The sequence below is a fragment of the Nicotiana tomentosiformis genome, chromosome 6, assembly GCF_000390325.3.
Source record: "Nicotiana tomentosiformis chromosome 6, ASM39032v3, whole genome shotgun sequence".
Lineage (NCBI taxonomy): Eukaryota > Viridiplantae > Streptophyta > Magnoliopsida > Solanales > Solanaceae > Nicotiana > Nicotiana tomentosiformis.
Genome location: NC_090817.1, coordinates 50754477 through 50772132, shown reverse-complemented (window position 1 = coordinate 50772132; position 17656 = coordinate 50754477). Strand labels below are relative to the sequence as shown.

The 17656-nt window shown below is 34.7% G+C and overlaps 1 protein-coding gene and 1 pseudogene across 2 annotated transcripts; one reads left to right on the top strand and one right to left on the bottom strand.

Moving 5' to 3' along the window:
• LOC104116245 (2-alkenal reductase (NADP(+)-dependent)-like) overlaps positions 1-1597 on the top strand; it is a 29584-nt pseudogene extending 27987 nt beyond the window's left edge.
• Positions 1598-2475: 878 nt separating this feature from the next.
• LOC104116243 (acetolactate synthase small subunit 1, chloroplastic-like) lies at positions 2476-12051 on the bottom strand. 2 transcript variants are annotated; one of them, XM_009627055.4, is made up of 12 exons: positions 11743-12051; positions 11113-11326; positions 10272-10355; positions 10115-10183; positions 8262-8345; positions 8028-8180; positions 7128-7214; positions 6206-6310; positions 5970-6092; positions 4241-4393; positions 3627-3692; positions 2476-2848 (listed from the first exon to the last, which is right to left on the bottom strand). In XM_009627055.4, the coding sequence occupies exons 1-12, from the start codon at positions 11970-11972 to the stop codon at positions 2765-2767; spliced, it is 1452 nt and encodes a 483-aa protein (XP_009625350.1). In that variant the 5' UTR covers positions 11973-12051; the 3' UTR covers positions 2476-2764. The 2 variants fall into 2 exon arrangements, with proteins under 2 accessions (XP_009625350.1, XP_070033446.1); XM_070177345.1 differs by lacking the exon at positions 7128-7214.
• Between the last annotated feature and the right edge of the window lie 5605 nt (positions 12052-17656).

Here is a 17656-nt window from a genome sequence, read left to right as displayed (position 1 = left end):
TGATAGATACTATACACACGTACAACGCTCGTATACTAAAACTAGTAGATAGATAAGTTTTTCTTATGTCAAAGGAATTCAATAGTTTATATAAAACTAAAAAATTCATTATTTCTTTATTGCATAGTGTAATTTTTAGACAAAACGGATTCAATACTCCTAGCTAGCTATAATCAGTGCTGTTATTTTGTAGCCTATCTCGGGTTATGGAGTGTCAAGAGTAGTGGATTGTGACGATCTAAATTTCAAGAAGGGCGATCTGGTGTGGGGAAGAGTACAGTATTATTGCAGCTGCCGACACTCTTACTAAAATTGAAAGTACAGAATTTCCACTTTCCTATTATATAGGAGTCTTAGGTAAGTGAATCCACCATGGAATCTGTTTCTCCTCTTCTTTTGATAGGTCTTATAGGATTGACTGCTTATATATGTTGGTTTTTATGAGGTTTCTTCTCCAAAGAAAGGGGAGACAGTGCTGGTGGGGCAATTTGCCAAATTGTTTGGCTGCTATGTTGTTGGAAGTGCTGGAACCAAACAAAAGGTTTGTAAACTATAGTAGCCTGGTGTTTTTATTTTGTGCAGCATTACTTATAATCAGTAAGTAAAGAATTTTAATTAAACACATATTACATGTACTTCTTAAAATAATAGTATAATATATACACACACAAAATAGATTGACACCACTTGAAAGATAATGCAAAATAAACATCAATTAGTGTGAGATAAGATAGGAATTGTAAAGCCTTAAACCCCGGTGCCCCAGTACAAGTCGAATTGTGACAAGAGATTGACACAGCTCGCACAAAACCCTGCATACACTACTACTGCCTACTGCCTATGAAGATAAGCAGAGAATAGGGAATTAAGGAAAAGAGTAAGAAGACCTTAATCCTGAGCAAAATGATCTGTCAATATTTTATAAAGCTCCTTTCCCTTGCATACATGGTTTTCATTCACAGGCTGCCAAGTAGTAACAAACTTGGAAACCTCCTTCACGTTATAACAGTCTCAATTTTGTGCCTGGAAGATTTGAAGTTCCAGTTGTTTTATAGAATTTGGAAGTCTGACGAAAAAACTGCAAGTTATGTATAAATTTATTCTATATGAAAAGGTCTGTTTCAAGAAGCAGCTATATATTGTTGCATATACTTACCAAAAGAACGGGATTATTGAACCTATAATTTCTTCTCAATCATACATTTCTTACTAGTCCAAATTATTAATTGTACTTGATCAACTTTTCGGTGTTTAAATTAGGTACTGGAATCGACATATACAATTTGAGAATGTTGGTGGACAGATGCTCGGATAGCTGTATTGTATGTGGAATGATTTCACAGTACAACTTTGAGAAAGCTCAAGGAACACACAACTTGCACTGCCTAATCTTGGAAAGCATCCGAATGGAAGGATTTTCACATTCATCTTTATGGGAAAATTGTGTACACAGCTCAAGGCATTCAAAGTGCTCCAGCGAATAAAATGCTTATTCTTTCTTCAGTACCAGTCATGATCTTCTCTTCTTGAGCTTGTATCAGTGAAGCTATTTGGATTTTTTTTTCTACTAGTAACAATTCCCGTTGGTACTCCAAAATGCCATGAATTTTTAAATTTTATAATTCCATGAAAAGAAGCTTTGGCACAATAATTAAGAGTTGTCGTCCTGAGGTGAATTCAAGCCTTAAAAAATATTCTTACAAAAATGTAAAATAAAACTGCGTAGATAAACCCAATAAGATTTTGAGCTTCGCGCATCTAACTACCCTTTTACTCTTGATACTACCATGTGCCACGTCATTAAACTATATAGGATCTGTTCCATCGGCTCATACCATATAGTATTGGCCAATCAAAATAGGGCATGAATAACAACCATGACCGATATGGGATCCTTCTCCGGCCTACTCAAAGGTCTTATGACAATATAACCGAGACAACCTTTTATATCGAATGCTGAAATTTCACCTAATATATACGCTGATAATACAAGTATCAGTAGAAAGAGTAGCCGTATAAACATATCATAAATAAAAAGAAAGGCATAAAATCACCCCCTAGATTATAGCGGTATTTCCAATTACACACTCATACCTCTGGACTATTTAAAAGCAAAATTATTTCCCCCCAAGTACTGAGGTGGCAAAGAGTGTATTTCACTCGAGCAGCAAAAACAATTGTTGATAATTTATTTTTAGTCGTTTCTTTTAAAAAATATTACAATTTTTTTGCCTTCTTATTTTAACTTTTCTTTCTTTTCCTTTTCCTTTTCCTTTTCATTTTCTCTCTCCTCTTTCAACACCATTGCCGGCGCCTGCTCCACCAATCTTTCACCACTTAATCAGACTTCAACAAACAGAAGTCTGAACCCCAAACCCAAACATGTATAAAAAACTCCATTACTGGTGGAAAGAAATTCCATTAAAGGAATGAAAAAGAAAGAAAATAGAATTAGAAAAAGAAAGAAGCTAGTGATAAGCAAAGAAGAAGCTAATCTGGCTTTCTGTTATTTGGATGACAACGGCGGAAGTAACATATGCTGCAAAGGGAATGAAAAAGAAAAAGGAAAGGAGAAAAGGAAAAAGAAAAAAGAGCAAAAATGTAACATTTCGTGTGCAAATCACCACCTAACATAGATTTTGGTGTGACTTTTCAAGGGGGTATATATTCTACTTCTAAAAAGTCCAAGGGGGTAATTCAGCCGTCCATGTTCACATACATTCCGCGAAGAGCAGGCATTTTCCTTAGGTTCGAGGACTTTAGACTACAAAGGGTATGAATATCCTCGCAAGTACTTCGAATCCACACCTGATTCACGTACCAGCGCCAGACGTCCTGTTCGCGCTACCTGTTGGATGTATATCAGGACAGAAAGCTTAGCCTCAAAAAATACAACCACAAGGAAATTGCAAATGAAAATTAGAGGTTTCATGTCGGGCTTTGGGAACTATACAGAACCTTTGGTAGTACGATATGCACCTTTTTAGCCACTGTATGAACTTGGTCATTATTAGTCATTTGGTGGGCTAAATAAGGAAACACAACATCATCTGGTTCCCTATGGGTTGTGGATCTGAAAGTTACTTATCAGTATAGCATTAAACTCCATTTATTTTATTTCCCTTTTACGAGCGAATAGTTTTAGCCTCTATATAGCCATATGGTGTCCAAATTATCTCACATCCCTTTCTCCCCTTCTCATGTTTCCCACTTAAAATCTCCTCCTTTTGTCCCTTTCTGGTGTTTACTCAATGTCTAACGACCTTATTTTTGCTCAATTTAATGCAAAAACTTTCATTCTTAATAGGTGGTGTTAAAAATCTCGTGAAGAAAAATTTACAGATTATACAATACATTTAGGTCAATGGTGCCTCTTCACAAAGGTTCAATTCTTATTGCCTTCACTTCATGAACTGAATCATAAGCTGGAATCCTTACGTTGATCCCAGTTCCCTTAAATCTCATGAACCAAACAAAACCAGTCATTGCAGTGACCCTTATCCCTTTGTATCACAATTACCTTTACATCACAATCCCTGTACTTACCAACTCATTTTGTGAAAGCTGCACTGCATATTATTGGATAATAATTTTGATATAGAAACAATATTATTGGAGTAACTGACCTCACAAATACCACAAGGCTCTAGTAGCCGCTGCAAAGCAACCATCTTATGCAAATCTCCTGTAAGCTGGAAAAAGCAAAGAAAGTAATAGTTCATTATAATGGCCAAGAGAAGCTTCATCCAACATTAGATAAAACTGAAGGTCTGCCTGGTTGGTTCATAAACTGCAATTGAAGTGCAAAAAGAGCTCTCATCCAAACTTTTTTCTTCTTCAGGACAAAGCTTAAGAGTGCTACACTGTACAACATAAAGAACCAAGAAACTGATCCATCATCTTATATTTGATCCACAATCACCCACGGTAGCCAGAGGGATCAAATTGGAAATGGTGAATGATCGCATGTTCATAAAAGCAATAGTTGGTCCATGTCAACTTTATTGAAGTGCAAAACCTTAAGTGATCAAGCATCAGCCATGAATGATGTATACCAAGGTGGGAAATGGAGGATGAAGCAGGCACATTTGACAGACCAAAACGAAAGATCAGAAATTTAAAAAATACAATATTTCTTGCATTAACCACTAGGCATACCATACACCCATTACCAAAGACAACTCTCTAAATCAAGTCCAGAGAAGACAAACTAAAAGTACTAGTGTAAACGAATCTTTACCTCAAGAGTTATAGTGTGGTCAGACACATCAACAGCTTTTGCTCTGAAAATGCTGGCAATGTCAAGAACATTGCGGCGTGCTGCAGCATTCGCAGCAATCTTTATCAACATTAGTTCTCTTTCCGCAAATGGGTGGTGAGTAATATCCCGAACCTGAAAGGATGCAATAAATCAAAACCATTTATCACTTTCTGCTCGTTTGCATGCAAATTAACATCGCAGTCTTAGATCGCTAGATATCCTAACAAGTTATTGCATGGACCCGGACACCAATATTGGGTTTAAGACAGTAATATGGATTACTTGGCTCTTGGCTTGGAATACAATTATCTTTATTTGTTTGGTTTTGGTTTGGACAACAAATGTTTGGATCTGGTTCTGGAATTAATTTCTTTTAAAAAAAAAATACATAGGATTAAGATTTTTTAAAAAGTCTAGAAAAAAATGCGCTTGCTTTTCTAAAAAAATTATAAGAATCAGCAACTGCATTTTAACTAGAGGAAGTAGGTCCAGATAAGAGCCAAAAGATAGTTTTCTGTTGTTGGAGACTAAGTTGCTCGGCCTCGGTTGCGGGCATCCGATACGGGCACAGATCCGAGTGTCGGATTCGGCAAAATCTAAATTTTAAGATTGCGGGGTGCGGATCCAGGTATGGATACGGGTGGGGGGATTCGGCTAAAAAAATTCAAGGCCTATAAAGAAAGCCATTTAAGGCCTTCCACCAACTCTCCATCTATATCGCTGCTACTGTCTACTAGAAGTCCGAACTCAGAACACGACCCCTTAAATTCTTGATTTTTCTGAAACACAAAGCAGCAAATATGAGACAAAAGTACTACAATATTGAAGGTATGCCATTTCTCATATCTTAAATTTGTTTTATTTTTAATTTTGAGAAATCAAAATCTCAATTTCCCCCTAAATTTATCGATGGACTCGGGTCAAAGTATCTGAAGTTAGTTGACCGAATCCAGGACGTATCCCGCTCCCGCTCCCGTCCCGTGTCGAGACGGGTGCGGCACCAAAAATGAAGAGTCCGCGCAACTTAGGTCGGAGAAACCAGCTGAGAAACAACTTCAAACCATATCTGTTTTAAAATTAGACAAATTAGTCCCTTGTTAGACATGAATAATTTCAAAATTAAGGGACATGGCATGATAAGGTGCATGCCACTGTATTTCTACATGCACCTTTTTGTTTAGTCCCAATCACACAAAAAGAAGTAGAAGGAGTAAAGGCCATTCAATTGATATATTCTGAAAATAATAGTCATTAAACATCACAACGCATAAAAATCACTCATAATACTAAAAGGAATAACATGCATACCAAATCTAAAGCATACACATTAAGCTCATAATATGAATGATTACATACAAATCAGCTGTTAAATAAATCCATGAGCAGTTCAATACTCGAGGAACAATTTCTGGAAGCCACACCAAAAAGAGGAAAAAGAAAAAGAAAACACTGTAGTGCTTAACCAGGTGAACATAATAATCTATAAAATTAATACTCAATTTGGAAAACTGTTTTCCAATATTAAACATATTCTGTCACAATTTTGTGAAAAAAAAAATGACCAATAAAAAATCACCATTCTTACACCACCGCAGTTCCCTGCCTCTCAGGAAATTCTATAGTCGACAGCAATTTTTAAATTGAAACAGTACAAAATCTTCCATCGGATTGGATACTGAGCAAGCACTCATGATAGATGACTACTTACCTCATGAATATCAACCAACTTATACAGTTGCTGCACCAACTTGCTAACTGACTCATCTGTGCCAGGAACAACCGTTGTAATACGAGAAAGCCCCTCAACTTCAGCATGTCCAACAGCTAAACTCTGGAGAGGATAATTCAATACATTTAAGTACAAAAAATAAACACTACAAATGGAAGACAAAAGGACGAGGAAACTTGGGTTCTGTAAAAAGAAGCGCAAATATTTGAACATACTTGGATGTTATACCCTCGTCGAGCAAAAACTCCGGTGACTATGTTGAGAACTCCAGGAGTGTCATTCACAAGCATTGACAAAGTATGTGAGTGAAGCCCACTTGTCTGGAAGAATTAAGCCAAGGGCTAACGTAAGCATCACTTGTAAGCAGTTTTCAATTTAAATGGACTAATCGTCAAGACATGGAATTCAAGAATGATAAGACTAGCAAAAGCTGTTCTCAATCTGGAACATCCTTTGAATTTGCAGCATATTATGGGCCATTTCCCCATGGAAATTATTCAAGCAAACATCAAGAAAAAGACAACTGCGACAAAAACTACATCAACAGAAAATGCAACCAGTGGGAAATTAAGGAGGCAAAGCTGTAGTTTTTTTTTAACAGTGAAATACAAGTTGTACAGATCACATTTCATATATGGTGCTTAAAATCTGATCAACTTATTTTATTTTAGCCCCTGTGGGGTATATTAAAACTTCCCCAGATGTATTTCAGGCCATCCTAGTCTCAGTGGTGGCAAAGATGAAGAGATCAAACTATTCCCTCCTTTGGTTCTTTTATTATAGAGAGCAAAAGCAATAAGCCAGCCATATACAATACATGGAAAATGCAATATAACAAAAGGATGTTCTTTGGTTTTCTAAGAGAAATTCAACAAAGCAGGCAAAATTCAGATTTCAGAACAGCCCTCATAAATTGCACATTTAAGTTCATATCCTTTACAGGCTATAGAGAAACAATCATGTGATTTATTTGCATCTAATGTCAGCAAGATGGTCTAATTCGATCTACTCAGATGACAGATTCCCTGGAAATGCTGAATAAAAAAGGATGTAACGTCAAAACCTTCAAAAATATGAAAAACATTTCATCTAGAATGGAACAAAGGCACCTTTGAATAACAGTTAACAATGTCTTACATCTTCATCATTGAGAACACCCCAGTGAGCATCAAGAACTTGACTGACTCCAGAGTTGTCATCTGTCTCAACAGGATAGACATCTCCCTTCGTTTGGCAAAAAGAAAGTGCATCCAAAGTCAGATATTAAGGAGAGAGAAGAGAGTTTTTCCATAGGAAAAAAGGTAAATGTCAAATCTCAAAAGACATTGAAGGCCATGCATCGACGGTATGCACCATGTTAGGTTTTAATATCATATTTTGGACCTTGCTCATAAAGGCCCAATTAAATGACCCCCCAATCCATTAGTGAATGACTAATAATATTGTGCTCTAGCTGTTTTAAACTATGTTGCTCGGACTCTCCGAAAATGCCGCCGGGTGCGTGTCGGATCCTCCAAAAGTAGTTACTTTTGGAGGATCCGACACGGGTGCGGCAGCATTTTGGAGAGTCCGCGCAACATAGGTTTTAAACCATACAACTAGTTACAAAGATGCCTTTTGTGAACCATCTTTTCTCTAAACAATTTATAGTGTATGCTTCCTGTATAAGGGACCATGATGCAATAAAAAGTTACTTATAGAAAAGGAAGTTACTAAGCTCCAACAATTCACAAAAGTACACATAAATCAAACGGATACTTTAAATTCCTTTAAAGTTATTGAGCATATTAAGATTCACATCTTGCAATCTTGACTATTTCTTTTGTAAGCTTATCACAAACATAAACTGAATTCTAATAATTGAAAGAAAATGAATCATATTATTTTTCATGTCTGAGTAAAATAATTCCTGAGTTGCTGACAAATGACAATTACCAACTAGCAATTGGCTGTGTATGAGGTAACTTGTACGTTCAGGAAAGAAACAAATTATATATTGCTACAAAAAAACAGGCACAATCCATGTAACTTGCATACCTCAGCCATAGACATAGATTCTCCATTAGGAGTCCTCTTGGTTGTCCTCGAAATAGTACCAGCAGACATTGCACCTTCAAGATCTGGGTATGATGCTGCTGAAAACCGCCAAAAAGGAGCAGATTCCCCCATTTTTTCCCTTCTCAAGGCAATCTATGTTCAAATCAATCATGTGACGGTGATTACTTGAGACACAAATTTAAGAAGCATTATAATGATTTCCTTTCAAGATACCTTCCCAGTACGAGCAATTTCTCTAATTCCAAATTTACTTAAGTTCCTCTGAACAGCCACCATCTTCCCTGGATCTCCAGTTACCTGTTTAAATGATAAGCATCTGAAAGACAGGATCGACTTTGGCTCAAATGTACTTTTTTAACTGTTCAACCATGTCATGCAGGAAAGTTAAATGCTACTCGCAACTACTAAAAGCATGAGAAAACCACAATTTGTCAGTTCTGAAGCGTGTTTAGCAAAATACAACCTCAACGCTTATTGAGACGACAAATAGGATATCTTGGCAAAACTGCAGGTATTGCTGCAGTTCACTCAGCCATGAGTAAACACCAGTGACATACATTGATAAACTAAATAAATTCATTTGGGCAAAGGCAAAGGAGGATTGCATGTTTGGTAGATTAGGTCATGAGTTTTCTTTTTCCCTAATTCTGTCTTCAGGTAACTAGAAAACTTAGTTTTGTCTTTTTCTTGTTTGGTACAACAATACTATCTTGAGATATAAAATATACGACACATTGTTTTTCATTACTATCTTGAGATATAAGATGTACAAGAACATTGTTTTCCACGATTTGCGTTGATATTGGCCCTCTGTGCATGTCCTGATTTTCACCTCTTTTTGCAGCAGAGTTGAAAGCACACTTGTAGAAGTATGTGGTGCTCACAGAAGCACTACTACCAACTTCATCAATGGAATACATGATTGACCACATGACCACCGCTGGAAATTATGGCACAAGATGTTGGAAAAGAATAAGAGAATCAAAGGACCCCACTGTGATTTCTCCATGCCAAAGCCTTGATGGCAGAATTATCCAGTACCTGTACTGCGGATCCAGGTACCAGGTGGAATGGTCGAAGTGCAAACTAGCGTGGCGCAGATAACACTACAACAACAACATACCCAGTATGGTCCCACAAGTGGGGTCTGGGGAGGGTAGGGTATACTTCGATCTTACCCCTACACAAAGTAGAGAGACTGTTTCCTATAGACCTTAGGCTAAAAAACGCTGGCCCACATATTACTGTTACTGGAAAAAGAATCCATTGGTAGATATGACAGGAGACTGACATACGATCTAATCGTCAATGTGAGATGCTTTTTGCTTCATAAGAATGAAACTTACCGCTATCAACTGAAAATCAGTTTCACAAAAATTACCTAGACCATCAGAAACCATTTGGAAAAAAAGAAGGAAAAAGTTACAACTCCGAGATATGATCTATTTGTTGAAAATAGAACAGAAAATAATCTTATCTTAGATGGAGTATAAGATTTTATCTAATCTTATCCCCAGATTTTATCTAATCTTATCCCCCTGTTTGTTTTCCTGAACGGTGATTTTATCTAGTTTTATCTTTTAGTTAGAGATCAAATTTTATTTACTAATTTGAGGTAGTCTTTTTCTTTAGTTACAGATGCAGCTTTATCTATTCTAGGTGTTCTAACTATTTACCATTCCTACTCTATATATAAGACCCTTACATACTTTGTTGGGAATAGACTTGAATAATACTGATGAATTGATATTGGTAAAATCTCCCTCGCTATTCTCTCTTATTCTTACTCCGTCTCTACTTTTTGTCTCTCTCACTCTTTTCTCTCTATTTATTTTCTCTTTTCTCTAATTGTAATCTCTCGTTGCTCCTATTTTTCTCTATTTTCTCCCTTCTCCCATCTAGCCCGCATTAAAAACTCCGTAGCATTAGAGTTGTATAATTACCAAATACCAGTGTTTGTATCTATGCAATAAAAAACATGTCAGACATTTGGTATCCAATTCACAAGCATCGAGTTCAAGAAAGAAAAAAAAAGATGGATTCTGATCTATGTCATCAAACCTCACCTCAATAGTCAGAGAATGATCAGATATATCCACAATTTTTGCCCTGAAAACGTCCACCAACCACATAACCTAGTAATGATCAAAAGATTTGGACCCATCATAACATAATAGTAAAATGGTAATACGGACAATGTTACTCCAATACTCCAATAAGAACCTCTGCGCGGTATTTTGGATCGGCGCTGATTTTAATAAGCATTAATTCACGTTCAACTTGTGGCTCCTTGGATAGATCTTCAACCTGACCATCAACTTTTACAGATTAAATCAAAAGTATCAAACACAAAGAAAAGTCCAAAAGGAGCGGAAGGAAGAAAACCATTACTGCGTGACAAGCTAAAGCTTGACACTATGAAGGCTCTTTGAGTAATAATTTAAGCTCTTTTATCAAATTCACTTAAACCCAGCTGATCGAATCATGAATTAGTTAAAGTACTAAAGACCGTATTTATAACCATAGCTGAGACCATTTGCATGGTTTTGAGTATTAAACGTATTTCAGCCTTTGAACATCATTTTCAGAAAAGGGAGCAATGGCATGTACATTCAATTGACACAAATCTATAGACCAGAAAAAAGGTTATTCGAACATTAATAACATCACTTTAATTTAGACGCCACGTGAGAACAATCCAGCAAACTAGTAATTTATCTAATACTCATTACAAAAAGGGTAGGTTTTGCTAAATAAAAAATTGGTAACACACCGTACTATGACCTCAATCAAAACATACAAGGAAGATGTTAATTTGGTTGCAAGCTAACTGTATGGAAACTACACATCCAAGAGATTAATACGATTCACCAAACAAGCAGCTATAAATGCATATTCAATTCATTACCCACATATTTTTTAATTCTCATGTTACAACCGAAGCACATAATATTTTGTCATGCATCAAACAACCCCTACTATTTCTAGGGGGAGGAACCAAGACCTGAGTGCTTAGTCTAACAGCTTATAGATTAAAATACCATATGAAAATCAAAGTAATCACCTTGATCACATTTACAAGCTTTTGTAACTGTTCCATAACTTGCTGCAACACCCTTTCAGTTCCAGAAACAACTATGGTAAAAAGAGCCTTGTCCTTGTTTAGACCAACAGCAAGAGACTCAATGTTGTACCCTCTTCGAGCAAAGACTCCCGCAATACGATTGATCATTCCACTTTCATCCCCAACAAACACTTGAATCGTATGGCGCCTAGTCCTGTAATCACATCTCACATGCATTTACACCAGCATAACTTGAGAATACTTACACGAAAGACTTATTTTCCCTCCAGTCCATTTTGTGTGATACCATTTGACTGGAGTCTAAGACATGGTTTAGACTTATGTTTGTATAAGTAATAGTAGAAGAAAATATTAGACAAATAACAAAAAAGAAAAAATATTAACATTGAAATCATTGTATGGAGGTTAAATTTGATTAAATTATTATTACTTGTGAAAACAGTAGTTTAAATATCTAACATCTTAAAACAATTTTCAAAGATTATCATATCAGTTGAAAACAGAAAAATTAACCACGATTTTCTGAAACCTTTCTTTTTGTAGTTTCCAATCTTTATAACAGTTTTTTCTGCTAAGACTTTGACAAACGCAAGTTAAAAAAAAACTTACTTTTGTCTGATGGAAGAGTCGAAAGTTGTGAGAGAGTCGTCTTCATTTGCATATGTTCCATCAGCTTTGGTGGCAGAAATTACAACTGTTTTGGGCTTTGAAAGGGGAAATTTTGGTTTCAAAGTTGGAAATTGAACAACTTGGGAGAAACCCAAATGGGGAATAGAGAAATAGAGAGAAAGGAAGGGTTTATTTAGAGAGCTGTTGAAGTGAGTTGAAACAGCCGCCATTAGCAACAAAGAGTTTCGTTGATTCTAATTTACAGAGGTTAGAGGATGAATAGTTTCGTTGATTCTAATTTGGTGAAAAATGAAAGGGAAAATGGCCAAATATAACATACACGGTATATAATGTCCGGCCAAATTTATCTCACCGTTATACTGTTTAGCCAAATTTACCCCTATCATTATCAAACTTTTAAAAATTACCCTTCACTACATTAGGTGATCTAGAATCTCCCAAATCATTTTAATTAAGTCACTTATTCTTTTTCTTGATCCACTATTTTTAAAAATTATAATTTATGTGAACGCTAAAGATACTAGACTATACATATCATTCATGGATATTTTTAATTATGAATGCCCCACTTCTCTTTTTGTGATAATGAGTTTGTAATTAGTTTAAAATTTTATTTATTTTCAATAATATATACACCGTAGAATTCAATAAGTATATTTATTGTGTATTATATGCAGATGATCATCGTGTATGTACATGTATATTCAAATATATTTTGTTATTGTCTAGTTATATAGAGTTCGATTAACTAACTTGAGAGTGCACAATGCATAGTCATTTGATTAAAGCAAAGTTGAATTCGATAACGTAAAGTGTCCAAGGAATTTCAACTTCTATCACTAATACTTGCAAAGTTTCCATACCTTTGGTGCAGCGAATTCATTAAAGTTGGTATGTTGTAAATACTTTTGAAATTTAGACAAACTACCTAATTTAGATTCTTCAATTTACTATACTTTGTTTACTAACTATTGTATTATTTTAATATTTCTTTTTCTTATTTTTTCTAATTAAAAAAACGTGTAAATGCCAATTATTTCGAAAATAGTTGATCAAGAATAAGAATAAGTGACTTAATTAAAATAATTTGGGAAAGAAGAAGAAGTGACTTAGGGGTAATTTTTAAAAGTTTGTTGATGGTAGGGATAAATTTGACCGGATTGTATAACGGAGGTTAAATGTAGACAATATCCGAAAATAGAGGGGTATATTTGGTCTTTTCCCAAAATGAAAAGATAATTCCAATTTATTTAACTTCCCTTTGTTTAAAAGGTGGGATCACAGTCAACTATACTGTAAATTTTAGGTTACTATTTAACGTTTTTTACGGGAATTTTTTTTTTTTGATGTTTTTTTTGTTGGGAAATAGCAATTTTGATCCTCGAGATATTGCTTTATTCAGAATTTAGTCCTTATGTTATCCAACTGAATACATTCATCCTTCAATTGATTCAAGTGTGTGATTTTGATTCTTGAAACTATTTAAAGTTTTAATATAATCATAATTTATATTTATATGGCAAAATACATAAGTTACCACCTGAATTATGGATGAAATTCTCGTTACATACTTTCTACGGACAAAAATTATCTTGCACATTCAACCTTTCTAGAGTGTGCCTACACACCACTTTTTTCTTGACCATTTTTTCAGAATATGTGTAATGTCACGCACCAATAAGATCACAACACGTATTGTTAATTTTTTTTAAAAATAAAATACTTAAAATTTACATGTTTACCCCTTAGCAATTCTTATCTCTTTCTCTTTTGCAAGCATCTTCTCTCACAGAAAAAACTAGACGGCGCCACTTTCAGATTCAACAAAACTTTAGGAGCCCAAGCCAAAATTTTACAATCAAATAACTCATTTTATAATAATCAAACAGATTGTTTTACTTCGAATCCACCTAATAACTTATTTCTAATTCATTTGAAGACCCATTTAAGTTTCACAAAAACTACTTCAAAATAAATATAGGAGAAAACTATGAAAAACAATCAAGATAAAAATTTCACAAATTCATGAACTTCACATTGCACTTCACCGTGAAAATTTGACTGAAAACTCGACCTGACCTTTGATATGCAGCTATTCATGGTAGCGTCGGATAAAGAGAAGATGGGTGGAGAATGAAAAAGAAAATCTATGTATTGTATTGGTGTGTTCCGAGAATGAGGAAATTGAGCTCTGTAATTTTTCTCGATTATTTAGCTTTGTTTATCAATTTCTGAAAGTTGTGAACTGAGATAATTGGAGGAAGAAGACAACAAATTAAATCTTAAAACAAACTGAAAAAGAAAAGTGAATGGAAAAAACCAGACGCTAAAGAACCAAAAAAATTAGATCTACCAAAGAAATAATTCAAATCGTTTTAACAATCTCAAATTGAATGGGAATTAATAAATAGCCATAATTTTTCAAGATAAGAAAATGGTGTGAGATGAGGAAGCAGATCGGGTGTGTGTGTTGGGGAGAGGGGGTGTTCAAAGAGGAACCAAATAATATTAAGAGAAAGAAAAATATTAAAATTTTGACATCTGTCATCTAATTAAGGATTGAAATAAAAAAATTAACAGTTGAACGCGCTTATATTTTTTTGTTAAGCACGCGCGTGTCACGTTGCAAAAGAAGTGTGTCTTAGACACACTTTAGAAAGGTTGAGTGTGTAAAGTAAGTTTTGTTCGCAAAAAATGTGTAACATGGATTTGGTCCATAGTTCAGGTAGTAACTTATGTATTTTGCCTATTGATATCTATACCTATAATTAGAATGGAAAAATACACAACTTACCCCCTGAACTATGGACCAAATCCCTGTTACACACTTTTTACGGTCGAAAATTACTTTACACACCCAACCTTTACAGAGTATGCCTAAGACACACCATCTTTTTTGACTAGTTTTTTCAAAATATGTGCAATGTCACGCACCAATAAAGTCATGACACGTGTCATTATTTTTATTAAAAAAATAAACCATATAAAATTACAATTACACCCCTTAACCATCTTTTTCATTTCATCTCTTTCTCTCCTCTGCAAATTACCCCCTTCCATCTCATCTTACCGAACACCCCATAACCATGAAATTAGATATCTTCACCACCACCCTTCTCCACATTCATATATCTTCCATATCTGACAAGAAAATTATAGTTACACCCTTCTTTCCATTTTTTTTGTTCTCCCTCGCTCTCTATTGCCGCCGATAATACCGGAACTGCCACCTTCCGATTTCAAACCAAAACTTAGTAGCCCAAATAGATTTAGTTCCAATTTTTTGACTTTAATAATTTTAATTTTAGATCTAACACAAGAAAATCAGGACCCACAACTCCAAATTATAAAAGATATTATGGCTGCCTAATTCACCGTCAACTTCTCCGACCAGCAAACCACCAAATTTCATATACATTACATGTTTAAACTCTATTGTAGATTATTTTCAAGAGCAGTAATTAATTTATTATTAAAGTAAAACTCAAATCTTAGTTAAAGTTAAAAAATATAGGTGTTATGTAAGTCGAATATGAAACTTAATCTGATGTTGAAATAGAGATGAGATACTAAGAGGTTATTATGTGATGTCCCAGCGGGATCATATTTGGTGGCAAGCTGGTGGAGCAATTGTGGGAAGTGTGAGTAAAATTTATGTGTAAAAGAAGTTGAAAAAGGGGGACAACGTTTGAGGAAGAAGAAGAGAAGTGAGGGGGTGGGGTTCTGGGGGCCAAATAATTTAAGAAATAAAGAAAATAATTAAAATTTTGACGCGTGACACTTAAACAAAGATTGAAAATTTTGTTTTTAAGTGTTCAAGCTCTTTATTTCTTTGGTTATGCACGCGTCTGTTACGTAGTAAAAGTGGTATATTTTAGGCACACTCTGAAAATATTGGGTGTGTAAGATGATTTTCGTCCATAAAAAGTGTGTAACAGGAATTTGGTCCATAGTTCAAGGGGTAAGTTATGTATTTTGCCAATCAGAATATATGTTTCTTGTATAAACACGAATGTCAAAATACAAAATGTTGAGTGACAAAAATATTTCAAGAACTTTTAGCCAGTTTTTATGCCCTTTGAGTTCTAAATTATGTCATACCACCAGGTCGTGATGGCACCTAATTCAATCCTCTAAGCAAACCAACAAACATAAAACACAACCCAAACGGAAGATCGTCAACTAAAACGCGAAATTTAATACAAACTATCCCAAGAACTGGTGTCACAAGTCATGAGCAACTAACAATAGGAATATAATACTGATATGAAGAAAATAAATCATCTGTTTGAATATACATAAATAGAAATACAAGATTTTAGGCTACTATGAATGAATGACAACTAATAACTGCAATGTTGATATATCTTCAATGCTCACTTTTGGATTCCATAAAAACTTAGCTTCAAAATCTACTCACAATGTGCAGAAGTGTAGTATGAGTATAACTGACCCTATGTACTCCATGAGTATCAAGGTTAACCTCAAGAAAGTAGTGGCATATTTGAGTCAAAAGATACTCACTTTATATAATTTGTATAGTTCATAAGCATATACAATAACATAGAAACAATCAAGAAATGACAAGTATCAATAATAAGGTACACAATCAAAGAAAAAGATAATAAACATATTTTCTCAGATAACAAGATCAAAGCATAAAGATATGCACCATCTCCGCATGTAAAGAAGATAAGCAACAAGTAGCATTGATTTAAATGCTTCTACAAGAGTCTAGGATGTCTATGCATGATAAAGACTTAACCTTTACATTAACCAATACCTCCAAGTGTCCAACATCTTACTAATAAATCTCATGTATGTGTATAATGTACAAATATGCATATGTAGATGATATACATGAATATTTCTACATGAGTCTAGAATGTCCATGCATGATAAAGACTCAAGCTTTACAAGAAGCAACACCTCTCCGGTGTCTAATAATACTATATTTACGCCCTAATGTAGCATGGGTAATCACGTGACTCTGAAGAGATGAATCGAAATTTCATGCACCCGAGCATTATAGCTCCAAAATCAATCATCACTATTTTAGAAATCAATCATCAAGCCGCACAAAATAAATCACCATGCCATAATCATAACAATCGCACAGAATATCCCATCGTGCCATAATAATATTAATGGTGCGGAATGTCCCATCGTGCCAACTTTAGTCTATATTAAAGAAATATATAAAGTGATGTGTGTGTATATATATATATATATATATATATATATATATATATATATATATATATATATATATATGAGATAAGTATATGTGATGCATATGGATAGAGAGATAAAGATGCAGAGATGTATGCATATATATAATGTATGACTATGGCCACAATATGTAATCCAACATACAAGTAGCCCATCATGTCCAAATACGATACCAAAAGCCTAGATATGGTCGTTAGCATGATGTAAGAATGCTTATGTAGTCAAACAAATAAGTAAAGCATATCACAAGTAGAATATGTACCAATCAAGACATAAAAAAGCCTAAAATTTACCCCAACTATGATACAACCTCGGTATTCGCATATACGTTTCTCACCTCGTATATATATTATCCCCAAGTACGTAGCATGTAGCACATAAGTCCGTACTTTGAAAAAATTCCCTCAAGTCGAGATTAAAATATATACTTATCTTTATCTCGGGCTAGCTATATTCTCTAAAATCTATATTTTTTAGATGCAAATCCATCTAATGGGCCCGATCTAGCCCAAATAATGTCAAGAAAGTCAAATAAAACTATAAAAATTAATTTCAAATGATAAAGCTTCGATCTTTAACAAAATCTTAACAGTCAACAAAAAGTCAACCCCGAACCCTTATAGTAAAAACCAGTATCGAGAGTCAAATCCCGGTGACTTAT

What these genes read in the sequence shown, in the direction of transcription:
- LOC104116243 (XM_009627055.4), bottom strand. Translation starts at nt 11,972, where the DNA reads ATGGCGGCTGTTTCAACTCACTTCAACAGCTCTCTAAATAAACCCTTC. An exon ending in GTGTTCTCAATGATGAAGAT is followed by an intron (nt 6,311 to 7,127) that starts GTAAGACATTGT and finishes TAATTCTTCCAG; the next exon opens with ACAAGTGGGCTTCACTCACA. An exon ending in ACCACACTATAACTCTTGAG is followed by an intron (nt 3,693 to 4,240) that starts GTAAAGATTCGT and finishes TGCTTTTTCCAG; the next exon opens with CTTACAGGAGATTTGCATAA.